The 17,279-nt window shown below is 38.9% G+C and overlaps 1 protein-coding gene across 4 annotated transcripts in view; it reads right to left on the bottom strand.

Moving 5' to 3' along the window:
- Positions 1–17,279, bottom strand: part of WDR48 (WD repeat domain 48) — a 53,573-nt gene that overhangs the window by 3,938 nt on the left and 32,356 nt on the right. For 3 of the 4 annotated variants that reach the window (XM_073334669.1, XM_073334670.1, XM_073334671.2), the window contains 9 exons: positions 15,444–15,518; positions 14,522–14,624; positions 12,297–12,394; positions 9,724–9,831; positions 9,166–9,262; positions 6,957–7,052; positions 3,739–3,844; positions 1,974–2,061; positions 557–633 (listed from right to left, as the gene is read on the bottom strand). In XM_073334669.1, the coding sequence (XP_073190770.1) occupies positions 557–633; positions 1,974–2,061; positions 3,739–3,844; positions 6,957–7,052; positions 9,166–9,262; positions 9,724–9,831; positions 12,297–12,394; positions 14,522–14,624; positions 15,444–15,518 (848 nt within the window). Of the gene's footprint in view, positions 1–556; positions 634–1,973; positions 2,062–2,940; positions 3,173–3,738; positions 3,845–6,956; positions 7,053–9,165; positions 9,263–9,723; positions 9,832–12,296; positions 12,395–14,521; positions 14,625–15,443; positions 15,519–17,279 lie in introns of those variants that run through there. The other variant, XR_013635449.1, reaches the window with a different exon arrangement.

Below are 17,279 nucleotides of genomic sequence, written 5' to 3'. Positions count from 1 at the left end.
GGATGTTTATATGAATATCAAGAATACACACAGTTGTCATAATTAAAAGACAGCAAACATTTTAAAAATTCATGCTTCAGGGCTCAAGCCGATCTCTAATGATTAGAAACCAGGATGGGATCTAATGTAAGGGACAGGTTCTCCCAAGCCTGCCTACTTTGGTGTTTCTTACACCTTTCTCTGACTGAAGCATCTGTTTGAGATAGGATACAGGATTAGATAAGACATTAGGTTTGATCCAGCCAAAAATGTTATGGTACCAACTCAAACCTCATTATTAATACTAAGGTAAGACCTTCTAAAGTACAATTAATTTAAGCCGCTGCCATTTACAACTACAGTATCTCCCAGATCTTTAAAATATTTTTATATCAACCAGTGTAGCAGGATGTTGTCCTGTAACACTAAATACCTTCTCTCCCAAGAATTGAGATAGCATGTCCAATGTTGTTCTCTGGATTAACCAAGAGTACCGTTATTCTCTTTGGCATACCCTTTTACGAGTCTGCTAATATCAGTATCTCTGAAATACTAAGAGTCAAAAATATATACGTACTTTTTTAAAGTTTTTGCCCCTGAAGACGAATGAGGTTGAAGGTAGAAAGGAATCTTATTGAATTTGGGCATATTTTTCTAAAAGGAAACAAAGTGTTACATTTAGTACCAATTGGCATCACACAAATTATATTCACTTCATTGTTTCAAATTGGAAAGTGTGTTTACCTAATATGTATATTATATCAAATAAAAATGAGATTTTCTCTAGCACAATGATTGAGGACTAGTTTTCTTTGAATTGCTTAAGCTTCTGGAGAGCTCAGATCTATCTCATGCAAGTCCTTTGTTTGCCTAGCTTTTATAGAAGTTGGAGCTCATTTCAGCGGAAGCAGGTGAGTGTAAAAAGTGTACAGCACTTCGATATGATAAAAAGTCAAAACACTGAATATTTTGTTTAAAAAATGACTGCAAGTTTTAAAGAAGAAAGACTTTGAGTATCTGGAATACAGCATCAGAAATCAGGTTTCTTAGGAGGTGATTTGTTAAGGAATGGAATCAAATTCGAGACACATGTGAAGAACACTTCACCCCAACCAGGCAATGAGGGATATTTAGTATGGTTCTAACTCAAAAATGTACCTTATCTTCTCTTGGACTCCCCCAAATTCATCATATTTCAGTATGCCAGCAAGCAACACTACAGTAGACATTATGTTGGTCATTTCCCCGTCAACCAGGAGACCCCAATGAAGCTGGCTTGTTTGAAAGGAAGCCAAAGTGGTGTTTAAAATAAAGGTCTTCACAGGCCTAATTTTAAAACCTGACCCAGACCCAAACTGACAATGCCGAATCATTTTCAAAACTGATGCAACCTGAACCCAACACTCCCCCCACAAACCTGTCAGCACCGTCACCACCACCTGGAGGCTGTGATTTGTCAGCATGCTTACTTCACTGCACAGTAGCGGCAGCCAGCAGGAGTGGTGCACACAGCTGATGCCATGCGAAGCCCCCAGGCAGAAAGCAGCTGGAGTCAGAACACAGACATGGGAAGTGGCAAGCCCCCACTAGGCCAATCCCCATGTGACAATGCTGACATGGGTTTGGGTTGGTTCTGAAAAATGACAAACTGACACTCCTGGGTTGGGTTTGAGTCAAGGTCAGGCTTTAAAATTAGGTTGAAGGAGACCTCTATCTCATACAACACCCTGGTTCCTATTGGTTTATGGAACATAAGCACAGTGCATGCTGGGAAGTAGGGATTTACAATGGGCAGGTTCCAGTGACCTGTAGGGAGGCTGAATTTCAATGGGTTTATGAGAAGAGTGTTTTGAGCTAGTAATGCCTTGAATATCCCTTTAGGTCTGATTACTGAAGATATTCAATATACGTTACTTGAGATGCTGGAGTCTAGTTAAATTCCTTTGCAGTTCACCTTTAAAAGAAGGGCAAAGTCTATACCTAATGACACTTACATCCACAGTGATGTCAATTACCCATTGTGGCACAGTTTCATTAAGCAGCATAGATTCAGTTTCACCACCTGAATCCCGACATAATAACCTAAAATATATAGAAATGAGTTTCATAAATAATACATTTAAGCACTGAGAAGAAAATTGCTGTACAGCACATAAATTACAGAACTTAAATGCAAAGATTAAAAAAAGTGTGCACAGTGATGGGCAAAACCAGAAATTATTAAAATAATAAATCTGTTAATCAGATGAAAGAATAATAATTCCATAACCACGAGTTAAGCAAGATTAGTGTTTTACGAATTCTGTTTAAATGAACTTTAAATTAAAAATAAATTGTTTAAAAAAACCCAAACAAAGTATATACATTTTAGCAATTGTGGACTCCAATCCTTTAAGTTTGATATGTGAGGGTGTACCCTTGCCCTTGTGTAGAGTCTCACTGATTGAATGGAACTTTCTGTAGACATAAGCATCTGCCAATGCAGATCTAACCGAAGGGCTAGAATCCTCAGTTACAATTCAAAAATATTAAGAGCTGTGGGAATGGGGTTCATTTTAAATTGAAAATGTAGCCTCATTTTACTTGAATGACCCGTGATCTGAAAGTTACACTGCTCCCAGGCTTGGGATGTGCTATATTCAGTTCTGGAAAACTAAGAAACCTTGACTGAAAAACCAGTCTTAATTTAAGAATGGATATATTCAGTTACCAGGGATAAACGTGAATGCTTTATGACATTCAAAAACCTGGCATCCCAGGGATATTCATCATGATATATTCAGTGGTGAACTGGAGCCGGTTCGCACAAACCGGTTGTTAAATTTTGAAGCCAGTTTAGAACCAGCTGTTAAAGGGATGGGGAAGCTCAGGCGGGACAGACAGGATGTGGCCCGTGGGACTGTCCTGTCAGTCCCGCCTGAGCTCTCAGCTAGGGAGGCTCCCATGTGAATTTTTACTGACCCGGCGGCACTCTGACCCTTCGGCAGCAGGCCCTTCACTCACTCCGGGTCTTCGGCGGCGGGTCCTTCACTCACTCCGGGTCTTCGGCGGCGGGTCCTTCACTCACTCCGGGTCTTCGGCGGCATTTCAGCGGCGGGTCCTTCAGTGCTGCCGAAGACCCGGAGCGAGTGAAGGAACCGGTTCTTGAGCTTCTGGCAGCTCATCACTGGATATATTAGCTGATAAAGTCATGCTGGAATCAAAGTAGTGTAAAAGGCAAGATGGGTGGTAATCAGAGTGGCATGATAAGATCTCATACTACTTGACTGGTCAGACCTGAAAGCACTCTGATAGGCCAGCAAATATACTTTTAGGAGAAGTTCCCCATACCAGTGGATCAGAAAAAAAAAGTCTAATGCCTGAAGACTAACACTGCAGCACCATAATAAAAGACAATAATTATACATTAAGCTCTGCTTGAACTTAAAGTGGTACATTAAATAGTCTTAGAAGGAAAATGGATCAGCTTTAGGTTGTTGTTGATTAGTCTATGGAAGGATGGTGTACAGGAAGTGCCCTCAGAGCTATAAATCAACAAGTCCTTGTAAGAGTTACTGTACAATTCATGCACCATGTCTTGATGATTTGGAATCTAGATGTTCCTAGTCTGACTATGGAATGACATTACCAGCCACAGACCAATTTTGTATGGTCAAGCTTCTATTTCCTGGACATTGATGAATATCTGAAATTGTTCAAGAGCCAAAAAGAAAATAATTCTATTGCTTTAGCCACACTGCATTCTCTGAATTTCTGTACCTGAACAAAGTGCGTCCTCCAGCTTCACCAAAGATAACTGGTGTATGCGGTGGTACCTGAAAGTATCCATTTCCTTTCTGTACTCTGTTCTCCTGCTCACCATTCACTATAGAAAAATATACATCAAGACTATATACCTAGTTTTAGAGCCAAGTATACAGACTAACACAAGTTATTGTCTCTTGCCAATACAGTGGTGAATTAAAAAAAGAAAATAAACAAAACAGATGCAAAGATGAAGACATGTTGATTTCTCATAAACCAGAATTTCCAACACTTAAATATTTCATGAGAAATACCAAAGAATTAACACATTATAACTTTGTAGGAGGCAGATCTCAATGTCTGATGTACATGAGAATAGGGGCCATGAGTGGAACACTGATTTACTATCAGTTTTCCCCAGTTTCTGAGCAATACAGAGATGTAAGTATCTGGGGAATTGAATGACCCTTACTTTAGAGGTGAACAAGAAAAAGAATAATTCTGCAAAGGCAATTATTTCACATTCAAAAGTAACATCTTAACAAGCATCTTCTTTGCTTTCCCACCTAACTACCGACTCTGAAACAGAGGACCAGGAGAACTTGACAGAGACATCTTGATTTCACTGCACTGTACATTCCATTAACTATTGATCAGGTTCATGTCTATGGACTATACAACTAGAAGTGACTGATGACATTTCAAATGCAGAGGGTCAGATTAAAAGAGCAGTGATTCACTTGTTAGACTGACTACAGCTTTCAAAATGAAACGATTTGATAAATAGTAATTATTTTGCAGTGCAATGTAAAGTTCTCTGAAAAATATGGGAAAAACTGTTTGGTTGCAATGCCTTTCAGTCAGAAAAGAACCCAGACTTACTATGTGGCACCTGAAATCCACCAATTAACAAATTTTAATGTTCTGTCGAATGCTACAACATACCAGATAATTGAATATGGGTTCCTGTGGGGGATAGGAGTTCCAAAAAGATTGCTTAGCTCATTTATGAGCAGAGCATAAAATAAATGGAGGCTCAGAATTCATAGCCAAGAGTACAGTCTAGAGATAAGACTATTGTATATTCCCATGCCCGGAGCTCATCAGAAACAAAATAAAATCATTCTGGAAATTAGAAGGGAGAAATTTTGGGGTTTTAGAAATTTCTTTAAAATAAATATTTTGGTGTTACCCTCCTGAATTTTTGATTTTTTAAAAATCAAACTCTCCTTTTTGGAGGCAGTGGAAATTTCAGCTTAAAAAAAAATCCCACTGGACGTAAGGTAGGGGAATGGTGCTATCTCAGCATGTATCAGGACCCTGTTCTCAAATGCTACAAAAACATAACATAGATGCCAACAGACATCCCTTTTTGTTAATAAGCAGATTTCAAATCTGTGTCGTCCAACTTATTTTCCATAATGGTGACTCCAGAGAAACTATGAACACTTTTCTCCTCGAGTTTTTTTTCCTAGACTACAAAATTAATGAAGTATTTTATTACTAAAACAGTTAGTATTCAGCTTGCCTAGTCACAATCTTTGTATGGTCCCTCAGCTCTCTATTAACAATATCACTGATCCAAGAGACCCCCGGTGCACTTTTTATTTCCCAAGCCACTATTAAGTATTTGCTTTGTATTGTTAAATTTTAATATTTTAAAAGCAAATTTAGAATCTGGTTTTACAATCCTTATTTACCTGACCAGTTCTACTAAAGTACAGTACTATTCACGAGTCTATAGGAGGAATCAGGTCTCTAATGACTTGGAAAGTTGGTAAATTGCCACTCTTTATTCTTCCCACCCCAAGACTAAGGGCTTGTCTACACTACCGCTTAAATCGATGGAAGTTATGTCGCTCAGGGGTGTGAAAAAAACACCTCCCTGAGCAATGTAACTTACGTTGACTTAACACAATGTCTACACTGCGCTATGTTGGCAGGAGAGCATGCTCCCATTGACGTAGCATGTCTTCACCAGATGCGCTAAATTGACGCGGCTGCATCAATCGCAGCGGCACCAATTTAGCATGGTAGTGAAGACAAGCCCTTAAGCCTTCTAAATGCACAGCACAGGAAGTAACAATGCAAGAGCCTCCAAAATAGCCTAACAGAGTGCCTCAACCCCATTCTGAGACCACACTGAGTGAAAACGTAGTTAAACCCACATAATCCATAGGAACGTAGGACTGGAAGGGACCTCCTAGGTCACAGAGTCCAGTCACTTGCTATTGAAAGGTATTCCATCATATTAATCCCATTCATAATTTTATCAAATTGCATTTTAAACCTAGTTAGTTTGCCCCCAACTACTCCTATTGGAAGGCTGTTCCAGAATTTCACTCCTCCAATGGTTAGAAAACTTTTTCCAATTTCCACACTAAATTTATTCCAACACATGACAAGGATTTCAGCTGAAGGCCAATCTGATAAAAAAGCCAAGAGATTACCAAAACTAATAGTTTTGTAAGGTAAACATCTGCAAGACATATGAATTTAAACCACCTCATTTTATTGACACCAAAAACTTTTGAATTGCTTTGGCCCTGATTGGATGTGAACTTGTGTCCCAGTGAAAGGTTCTACCAATCATCTTCCAAACCTTTGAGCTATAGTTTCTCTTATTTTCTGCCAAATCCACCCACCTATCTTGTGTGCCATTTACAGAACCCTACTGTTAACCTCACCTTTCCTTTGTGGATTACTTCAGAAGATAGCCTCCTGGGTCAGTACACAATTCTGTTTTCAACATCCATTCAGTGTAACACATTCCAACAAATATAACTGCTATTTATTAGTGTATACTTCCCAGTAATACTTACAAGCAAATTAGGCAATGTGCCCTGGACACTTACCCAGAAAAGCATAACTGAATTACTCCCATTCCTCTGCCCTATCTAGAATTTAAGGAATTTATTCTCTCCCTTAAAAACCTAGCCTCTTAATTTTACCAGAAATTTTTTTCATTGCGAACTAATAGCATTTCTGTAAATTCACCCTCAATGCAGAATTAGCTTTTCAATTGTTTTCTCTTTATTGTGGAGTTCCAAAGGCTTTTAAACAGCACTATCGTCAGTGGAGGAGTGCTACGTGAAACATTACAAAGCAATGTTATATTAAAAGCTATTGTACATGTAGAGACAACTCTAAAAACCTCACATAAAACAAACTAGCTATGAATGCTAGAGACAAAAAGATTTAAAGATTCTTATATTGTACAGGTGAACACTAACCATGATTTATTTCATTTTCCTCTTCATCCATTGGATTGATGTGTGTTCTAGGCCAATACTCTAGAAGAGCTTGTAATAGAAGCCCTCCGAGATTCACTATAAGACATGATTAAAAACATAGAATATAATTATGTAAAAATCACTGACCCATATAGCCAGTTTAGAAAAAGACGACAACTCTCCATGTTTTTAATTCACAACTGGTTAATATAAGCGAATTGTTTGTATTTCTTATCAAAGCTTAAGAAGTTAATACAAGAGAAACTGAACATTTAAAAAAATGCTAGGTCCCAATCCTGCAATGAACTCCTTGCTGGCACTGAGGTCTACTGATGTGGAGTTCATCTCAGGGTCAGGGGCTTCAGCCCAGATCCACAAATGGACTTAGGTGTCTAACTACCACTGTAGGCACCACTGAGATCCTCAAAACTCTGGCTACTAACCCTGAAGGTGCCTAAAATCCTTTGGCACCTAAATTTCCGATAAAGTCCTTATGACACCTAAGTTTCTGCTTCTAGGTACATGCACTGCTGCCTCGCTCTAAGAGCTTGAATACCTATCTCATGCCTAAGCCCCAGAAGGATCTTTGAACCATGTAAAACTAGGCATTCCTTTGCCTATCTCGCTGGCTGGGCCCAAGCTGGTGGGCATGCTCTGAGCACATCTAATTCCAAACAAAACTGTGAGAGGGAAAGGAGGAAGAGGCAGTTGTAGCAACTTCCCTAACCTTTAGTCCAGTGGTTAGGACAGTGTTTCCCCAATAGTTGGTCCCAATCCACCTGTGTGTTGTGGGAAAGTTTTAGATGGTTGCCATGTCCAAGGCCAGATGAACTCATCACGTGACCCTGAACTAGGCAAACATATATTTCACCTGGCCTGGATGTAAAGCCTCAGGTGGGTGTGGAGGGGAGAAGAGGAAGGGTTTGGTGAGCAAGCCTGTCTCGCACTCATCCCATAGTGGGGCTAGTCCCAGTTCCCCACTCTGGTCGTTGTAACCTGGCACACGAGGCTGCAGCACCACTCAGATTTGGTCTGGCTAGCCCTCCCTCATGAAAGAGAGGCAGCCGGGCCAAACTTGAGTGGTGCTGAGACCTTGCACATGAGGTAGCACAGAGCAGGAGGGCTTGCCCTCCAACCCCACCCATCTAGACCTCCCCTCTACACTGGGCCAGGATTAGGGTTGTGGTAACAGGACAGAGGGTTCATATAGGTAAACGATGGGTTACAAAATAAAGACAATGCTGTTGGTGGGTTGCCTTTGTAAAACATTTGGGAACCAGCAGGCTAAGGCACTCACATGAGACAGGATTTGAGCAGGGTTCTCACACTACTTCTTGTCAAGGCACAGGGGGGAATTGAACCGAGGTCCCGCATTTCCTGGGTGATTTCACTAACCACTGGGCTAAAGGTTACAAGGGAGGCTGCCACATCCTGCAACCTCTCCATTCACCCCCTCGGGCTTTTGCTTGGACTTAGGTGTGTGCTGCCTTTCTTCTTGCAAGAAACAGCATAGGTGCCTGACTCCAAGAAAGGATTCCTAGCTATAGATCCTAAGTGGAAATAGGCACCTAATTCCCTGTGAGAGACAGGGTTTAGGACACACCCTTCTCCATCGCATCTGCTACTGGCTAGCTTAGGCAGTTCCTCACCTAGCACTATGGCTTTAGTGGATCCCATCCGTAGGTACCTAACTCTTCCCATGCACGAAGCAGGGAGTCCAGTGCCTAACCCTGGTTTATGGATTCCACTGGGTTGCAAAAGCACCTAGAAGTTAGGTGCTCCCATGCTCTGTGTTGCAATGCCTAAGTTGTTTTGTGGATTTGGACTTTGTCTTTAGTCTTGTAGAAAAAGCTAATTTTGCTATAATTCCAGTCAGTTTTAATTGTTTTTAACAAATATTTTAAGATATGAGTTTATTACAGTATTATTCTCTAGTTCAGATCTTTCATATAATAATTCCAGTCTAGCATTTTTCATTTTGCTTTTTGAAGGAAAATGAAATGGACAAATGAAATAGACAAAGTGAATACAAGATTGCCATTATAAAGCATCTCAGTACATTTTCATTGGAGAGTCATTTGGAGGATTTAGTCTCAAGAAAAGTGGGGAAGTCCAAGCAAGCACAAAACTACTATCTGCCAGAAATATACTAATATGTAATGGGGTTTTATATTGTTTGAATGAAATGTTAATTTAAATTAAAACTCACATTTTGGATCAGATCCATCTGGACTGCTAAATCCAGCATCTTTTGCTGAGACCCAAGCTGCAAAGCAGTCACTCTCATCTAAAGTAATTGTCAACATCTGTCAAAAGAAGACCATATGAATATTGTATTAAGAACCCAGCAGGTTTCTTTTACATATACAGAAGACACACTAAACTGCAACTACAAAATATGGTAGTATTTGATTATACAGCGACTGTCTACAAACACTCCATTTCTCAAATTTTATTACATTAGTAATTGCCGTGTACAAGATTAGTTTAAACCAACATTATCTCCTTACAAAGAATTCTGTAATTAACTACTCTTCAAGTTATCAAGATCCAAAGAAGCATTCACAGACATGTTGATTGAAAGATAAATTATATCAGATAATCAAAATATAGTTTATGCCACACACATTAAATTAAATCTTGGAGTCAAAGCTTTATATGGCTCACAGAAGTTTAACTTAATAAAGTGTATATATTAATGCTTTCATGAATGGTCATATGAAATGACAAACGCCCAAATTAGGAAATAATTTAAGTTGTGTCTTACCCCAGTTTTTAAGTCTACTGAGAACCAGTTTGGCACATACACCATTTTAAATCTCTTCTTAATTTCTTCTTCAAAATCTACTTTCCCAAGGTCTTCAACTTTACATGCCTGTACACCAGAATATTAAAAAAAAATACGCAAGTTTCTTAATACTGAATAAGCAGTCATATCCACTGTTAAAACCTTTAATTTGCATATCAGAAAAATTAACTTTTAACAAATGTATTCCCTCATGTGTATACCCTCTATGTAATGCAATACTCAACTTGAAGATTCACATTCTCAAATGGCTGTACAGTAAATTGTATGCTAAGTAAGCTTTTTATTTTTCTTGGTAGCTTGATGCCACTACCCTCCAAAACACTAAAACAGAAAGTATGGAAGCACTACTTCAGAGCAACATAAACTTCTTCCCCAGTGTTGAATCTTGCCTTGCCTTGAACTGTAGTTCATTTTAAAAAAATAAACAGATGGATTCAAAGAAAAAAGGAACAGAATGAATATTAATACTATTCATTACAAGTTCAACATCTACTAGTTCTATAAAAATGCTACTCTGATAGTGGTACTTACTGATCTATTGACAAATTAATACAAAAATGGATTTTGAAATGCTCTTTTTATTTTTAACTTTTTTAATCTGAAAAAACTACTTACCTGTTCTTAGACTGTTGTCAGTAAAGACATTGTCCTCTCCTCCCCCCACTACTGGAGTACACATGCACGCTAAGCCTGGAACCTCTAGTAAGGACTGAGCAGTGCTATGGCTCTCAGACACTCTCTTGAGTCACGGAAAACTCTGGTATAAGTAAACATGACCCTCCCCTCCACCAAAACCTTCATTTACTCTCAGTTCCTTACACTCACTCAGAATCGAATATAGGTTCCAGGAAGTAGGGATGGAGGGTGGAGTCACAGGTGAGTAACTCTTCTCTTTCCTTTAAATATAGTCAGTACAGATCCCCAGTTTTAAAGTGGACTGAATCTATATAGAAACTACTTGGGAGCTAGTGGGTATCCCAGTCCCAGAAAGCAAGGTGCATCTAGGGCATGCCTTTGGAATGTCCCAGTAGTGAAATATGTAAAGATGCTATCAGGTGCTCAGTTCATCCTTTACACAGCATTGATCTCTGGACTTGGCCTTGAGATCAAATGCCCACCTCAGGAGAGCAGTTTTCTAAAGTTGCCCGATTAGATAGTCTCCTCATCAGTTTCCTACTGCTAGTGAATCTCCCAAATTTGTACTGACAGTATTCAAAGGGAGAAAGAAAAGTGACTCACCTTTCTCTAAAAAAAAAAAAAGAGTACTTTTGGCACCTTAGAGACTAACCAATTTATTTGAGCATGAGCTTTCGTGAGCTACAGCTCACTTCATCGTATGCATCCGATGAAGTGAGCTGTAGCTCACGAAAGCTCATGCTCAAATAAATTGGTTAGTCTCTAAGGTGCCACAAGTACTCCTTTTCTTTTTGTGAATACAGACTAACACGGCTGTTACTCTGAAACCTGTCACCTTTCTCTGGAATTCTTCAAGCAGAGTGTTATTACGAATACACTCTTCAACCTCCATCCCTGTTTCTTCAGTCTATAATGGATTCTAAGGCACTGTAGGGTACCATACTTTGTTATAGAACCTTGTCTGGAGCATTCCATGTATCAAGAGAAAAGGCCAATTTCTCAAAAGCATTTAAGCGCCTTAAAAGCCCATATCCCACTGACTTTTGGAGAGACTTAGGAGCTTAAGTGCCTGTCACTTTTGTAAATAGAATTTAGGCATTTTTGAAAACGTTACCAAAGATCCATGCAGATCCCACAATAGTCAGGATTTTTTTAGAAGATATATGCACCAATATGCAACCTGAACTGGCATTTTTTGATTTGTGCTGCTTATTGATAAGTAAGGATAAGATTTTGTCATGGATATTTTTAGTAAAAGTCACAGACAGGTCACGGGCAATAAAGAAAAATTCACGGAAGCCCATGACCTGTCTGTGACTTTTACTAAAAATATCCATGACAAAATGGGGAGCTCACCTGTGGGATCCACACACCACCCAGAGTGGCTAGGCAGCTGCAGGGGCCCGCTTGGAGCTCCATGGGCCCCCAACACCTGTGGGGGCTTGGAGCTCAGGGTCCCCCACTGTCTGGGAGGGCTCCCGCAGCAGCCGGCAGTCTTGGGGGGCCCCCACAGCTCCTGGCCACTGCAGGCTGAAGTCACAGAGGTCACTGGAAGTCACAGATTCTGTGACTTCCAAAATCGTAGCCTTAATGATAATGTTTTGACTGATGTCCATCCATCTGTCCCCCTCCCCATCATGCATTCTTATTATGTTCATTGTTTTATTTTAAAGACAGAATTTTAAACACATTTATGTAAGAATGAACAGTAATGCAGCAGAAGAGACAAATATCGTCCCTTATCAATGAGAGTCTTTAAAAATACTTGCACTATGTTTTGTGGCACAATGAGGACCTATTTTCTCCAATCATCACCTCACATGCAGACAAATAGCAAAGGAAACAGAAGACCAGAAATCCATTAATACATGTCTAATCCAAAATTTTACACTTACCTTCAATACATCCCAGTATGCCACATTATTATTTGTATCTTTGGTTAATATATGTCTCTTGTCATTAAGAATGTGGCACTGAATAATACTAGCACCCCCTAGCAGTTATAAAGAAGAAATAAAGTCAGCAATGCCATTCATTTAATTAAAACAACAAACAACAACAACAACATTAGACTGCTACAAAAGTAGGAGCTATTCCTCAGCTCCAACAATTTGGCATGAAGCTATTTCAGCACATAATGAATATATGGCATATATGTACATCTACATGTGTTTCAACAATGATGTTGATATATTGTACAGTCAATTGCTTAACCACAATTTGGGTTGTTATGAAATATACTCAAAAGATAAAATAACCAATGTAGGTCAAGTTTATTGCTATACAGCAGGGGTTCTCAACTTTCATTGCAGTGAAACTCCCTTCTGACAACAAAAACTACTACATGACCCCAGGAGGGGAGACCGAAGCCTGAGCCCCACCACTCCAGGTGGAGGCGGGCCAAAGCCCAAGCCCCGCTGCCCGGGAAGAGAGGGGGGCAAAGCTGAAGTGGGGAGCCTGTAACCTGAGCCCTGCTGCCCAGGGCTGAAGCCCTTGGGCTTTGGTCCTGGCAGGTGGGGTTTGGGCTTAGGCTTTGGCTCCAGCATGTCTAACACCAGCCCTGGTGACCCTACTAAAAAATGGGGTCGTGACTCACTTTGGGGTTCCAACCCATAGTTTGAGAACCACTGCTATACAGCAGTGATAATATAATACAGGAAAAAGGTTCTAAACAGAGACTATAATATAGGCTTGATCCAAAGCCCCTTGAAATCAATGGAAAGGTCCACATTGATTTCAGTGGGCATTAGATCAGGTCTTATGTCATTTATAGGTTTTAACTGTGACAATGATTTTGAAATTATACTTAACAGGGAGCAGTATTTGATATTTATCTGAAATAACTAATCACAATTTCCAACTCTTAATTACTCACAGATCTTACATTATGGTCATTGTTAACAAAGTACCAATAGAATAACCCTAAAATCAAAGGCTGAGAAGGGTTAGTGAATTTTTTTTTTTAAATTATACTGTTCACCACACAAGCTAAAAATATGCTTGACACACACAGTTGTAGGATACTATTATACAAAACATGCTATTTTCTGCAGTTCAGGTTATAGCAGAGAGAATTCCAAGGCATTCATGCCCTTAATTTATTATAACTTCATTAAAATGTCTACTCTGAATATAAAAATACTTAATACCTTTTAGATGCTAACATTTTTTTTTTAGCTAAATTGTCATGGTTATGATCGACATGTATATTTATCCATCTTCACATGTGGTTTGGTCATATCGTTTATCTAAAGTACTCAAATGCAAATAGGGCATTCAATCTTTAATATATTTATCCTCAATATCTCTGTGAGGTAATGTAAGGAAGTAGTATTATGCCCATTTTATAGAGACTAAGGGTATATCTACACTTCAAAAAAAGGTGTGTTCTTAATTGAGGCTAGCTAACTCAGGTTAAAATAGTGGTGAAGACACAGCAGCTCTGCTTTTAACTTAGGTCAGCAGCTCAAGTTCAACCCCAGGTTTCTTGAGCTGCTAACCCAAGTTAAAAGCCAGGTTGCCAGGTCTTCATTGCTTTTTAAACTGCATTAGAGAACTTGAGTTAGGTAACCCCCAAACCACACCTTTTTTCTGCAGTGGAGACATATCTTAAGTGCCCAAGGTCTCACAGGAAGTCTGTGATGGAGCAGGGAATTGTACCCAAGTCTCCAGCATTCCTGGCTAGCATCCAACCCACGGGACTGGTCCCTTATTTTCTCAAAGGCCTTGACCATCAGCTCTGATAACGAAAGTTAGAATGAGCAAGTGAGGAGAACGGGTAGTAGCTAGAAGAGCCATCTCCCAAACACCTCCCATTCCAACACATTCCCCCACAGTAAGTTTATAAGAGAATAGTTTAAGTGCTTTTAGTGGAATTTTCTGTTGTTCTTCCATTTAAATGTTCATATACCGTACTAAATTTTTATACTGCAAATGTTTTACATTGCATTTTCAGATAAATATGGGCCTGATCCAGTGCCACCTGAACATAGTGGAAAGGCTCAAACAGAATTCTATGAGCTTTGGAACAGGCCCCGTATTTGTCACGCTACCCTCTTCACCTGCCATTTTTTCTAACAATATTAATTATTTTTTGAGATGTTCTGAAAGACCTGTTTACCTTTGATAACTTGGTCAGGCTGTGTACAAAGAGGTGTTATAGGATTGGTACAGTCATTGTCATAGTCCCCAGAAGCTCTAAAATTATGAATTCCCTTCAAAGTCTAAAAGAAGAGACAGAAGCATGACAGTCATAATTTGCAGAGATCAGTGAAACCTATGAACATAGCTAGCCCAGGTGAGTGAGGTAATATCTTTTATTGGACCAACTTCTGTCAGTGAAAGAGACAAGCTTTCATGCTAACTCAAAAGCCCGTCTCTCACCTCATACAAGTCCACTCAATCCTACTTCTTGTCCAGCCAATCACTAAGACAAACAAGCTTGTTTACATTTACAGGAGATAATACTGCCCGCTTCTTATTTATAATGTCACCTAAAAAGTGAGAACAGGCGTTCGCATGGCACTGTTGTAGCTGGTGTTGCAAGGTATTTATGCGCCAGATATGCTAAACATTTCGATACCCCTTCATGCTTCAACTTGTAGGCTCTAAACTTTTACATTGTTTTGTTTTTGAATGCAGTTATGTAAAAATAAATTCTACATTTGTAAGGTGCACTTTCATGATAGAGATTGCACTATAATACTTGTATGAGGTGAATTGAAAAATACTATTTCTTTTATTTTTACAGTGCAAATCTTTGTAATCAAAAATAATATAAAGTGAGCACCGTACACTTTGTATTCTGTGCTGTAACTGAAATCAATATTTGAAAAATGTAGAAAAAAATCCAAAATATTTATAATAAATTTAAATTGGTATTCTATTATTATTTAACAGTGAGATTAAAACTCTGGTTAATTGAGACTTTTTTTTTCCATCATGAGATTAATTGTGATTTTTTTTAATTGTTTGACAGCCATATAGTAAACTCATACTGAACTTAAATTTTAGCCATATAATGGACAAAGAAAATCACTCACCCACTTATTCACAGAAGATTTAGTTGTTGCAACCCAAAGGGCTGGAGGAGGATCAGCTGATCTATCAAGTTCCATCTGAATAATTAAACCACAGAACACTTTTAGATACCCCAAGTTTAACTTTTTTCTTTTCAATAAGTTTTTTGCTTTCCAGTGACCTCCAGTCATTGCCAGATGTGCTCCAGAAACAGCACTACCTTCAAGCTTACTGAAGAAATACAAGTTTCAATACATTAAATAGCTAATTGTAATTTTTAACTTTATCGGTGATTTTAAGTTTCATTACAAACAATAAAAACTATTTTAAATCTCTAGAAACATTTTAGAAATTGTGACTAGAAATATTGAATATGTTTGAGTTGTTTTTAGCTAATCAGCTGTGGTTTAAAATGTTTCAAAACTACAGTATTTTTATACATTATCTAAAGATTTTAATATTTGACAGGATGATCATTTTTAAAAAGATACAATTAAGAAAGTTCAGTACTACTAAATATGTAGAATTTCAGAAAATTAGATTCACTTGCTGGTTTACTATAGCAGTAGTGATCCATCCTAGTTAAGGATCATAGAACATTTCTATTCTAGCCCTGTGTGTGATCACAATTTTTTAAATTTCATTTTCAGTTGAAATTTTCCAGGTTTTGACCCCTTCAAAACTACACTTTAGATATGCACAGTACATTTTGAATTTGGTTCTTTTGCTAAGCCAGTAAAGCGTGCAACTAAGGAAGACCAGCCCGCTCATGCATTTTAGCTGTGCACTAGAATATATACCTCTTGGGGTCCTAGCTGTTCCAATGGTACATAGCCAAATAGTTACTAGCTATGACACTCCCTCCCTCATCTTTTTTCCTTCTTTTAAAAAACAAGACCTTAGATTTTTTTATGCAATTTCCTAAATTAAGAGAATGTTAGTGTTGCAAAATTAGATGTTCCAAAGCCCTACACAACCTTAACTCTTCTCTCCCGTGTGAGTATGCATCACAGTACAGTCTAGTTACATAACCACATACTATTTCTCAAATACAATATACTAAAATTTTTTCTTCAGACTTAGAAACACTGCTGTAAATTTTTGTAATCCCCCACTCCTTGAATACCTACATTACCAAGTTTCAGAGTAGCAGCCATGTTAGTCTGTATTCGCAAAAAGAAAAGGAGTACTTGTGGCACCTTAGAGACTAACCCATTTATTTGAGCATAAGCTTTCGTGAGCTACAGCTCACTTCATCGGATGCATAAAGTGGAAAAAAAATTACATTACCAAGTACATGGATACATTCAGAGTGCATAGCTTTTTTGTGCAGAAAGCATTTAGGGAAGAACACAGGTAAGTTAAGATTACCTACTCCTGAGGGCATTCTGCACCAAAACACTAAAAATTCTGCACCAAAAAATTAAAAATTCTATGTACAATATTCTAAAAATTCTGCAAATTTTATCTGTCAAATAAACGTGGAGGCTTCAGCATTGCACTGGGGAGCACAGGCCACTGGCCGTACGTAAGTGGGAGATCATTCTGCAGTTCCCCCCTGGGACACGGACTCAGCGGTGAGGCTGCACCCTACCCTGACCCAGCACAAGAACTGGGCCTGACCCAGAAACATCCCAGGGCCTTGTCTTGTATAGAATGGACTGAGTGAAGCTCGTTCACTCTTCTGGCCAAGGTGACAGTCTTGCAAGTACGATAATGGATGAAGCATTTTGAAAGGGGCTTTAAGAGCAGTCTAAGTTTTAAAAGGATGACATTGAGGTTTCACACTGGAGTAAGTTCTCTGACTAGAGGGTATGTACGTATCTGGCTGTTGAGAAATCTGGAGACCACTGAACGAG

This window comes from Lepidochelys kempii, chromosome 2 (genome assembly GCF_965140285.1).
Source record: "Lepidochelys kempii isolate rLepKem1 chromosome 2, rLepKem1.hap1, whole genome shotgun sequence".
Taxonomy (NCBI): domain Eukaryota; kingdom Metazoa; phylum Chordata; order Testudines; family Cheloniidae; genus Lepidochelys; species Lepidochelys kempii.
The sequence above is the reverse complement of the archived record's forward strand: the minus strand, read 5'-3'. Positions and strand labels throughout refer to the sequence as shown.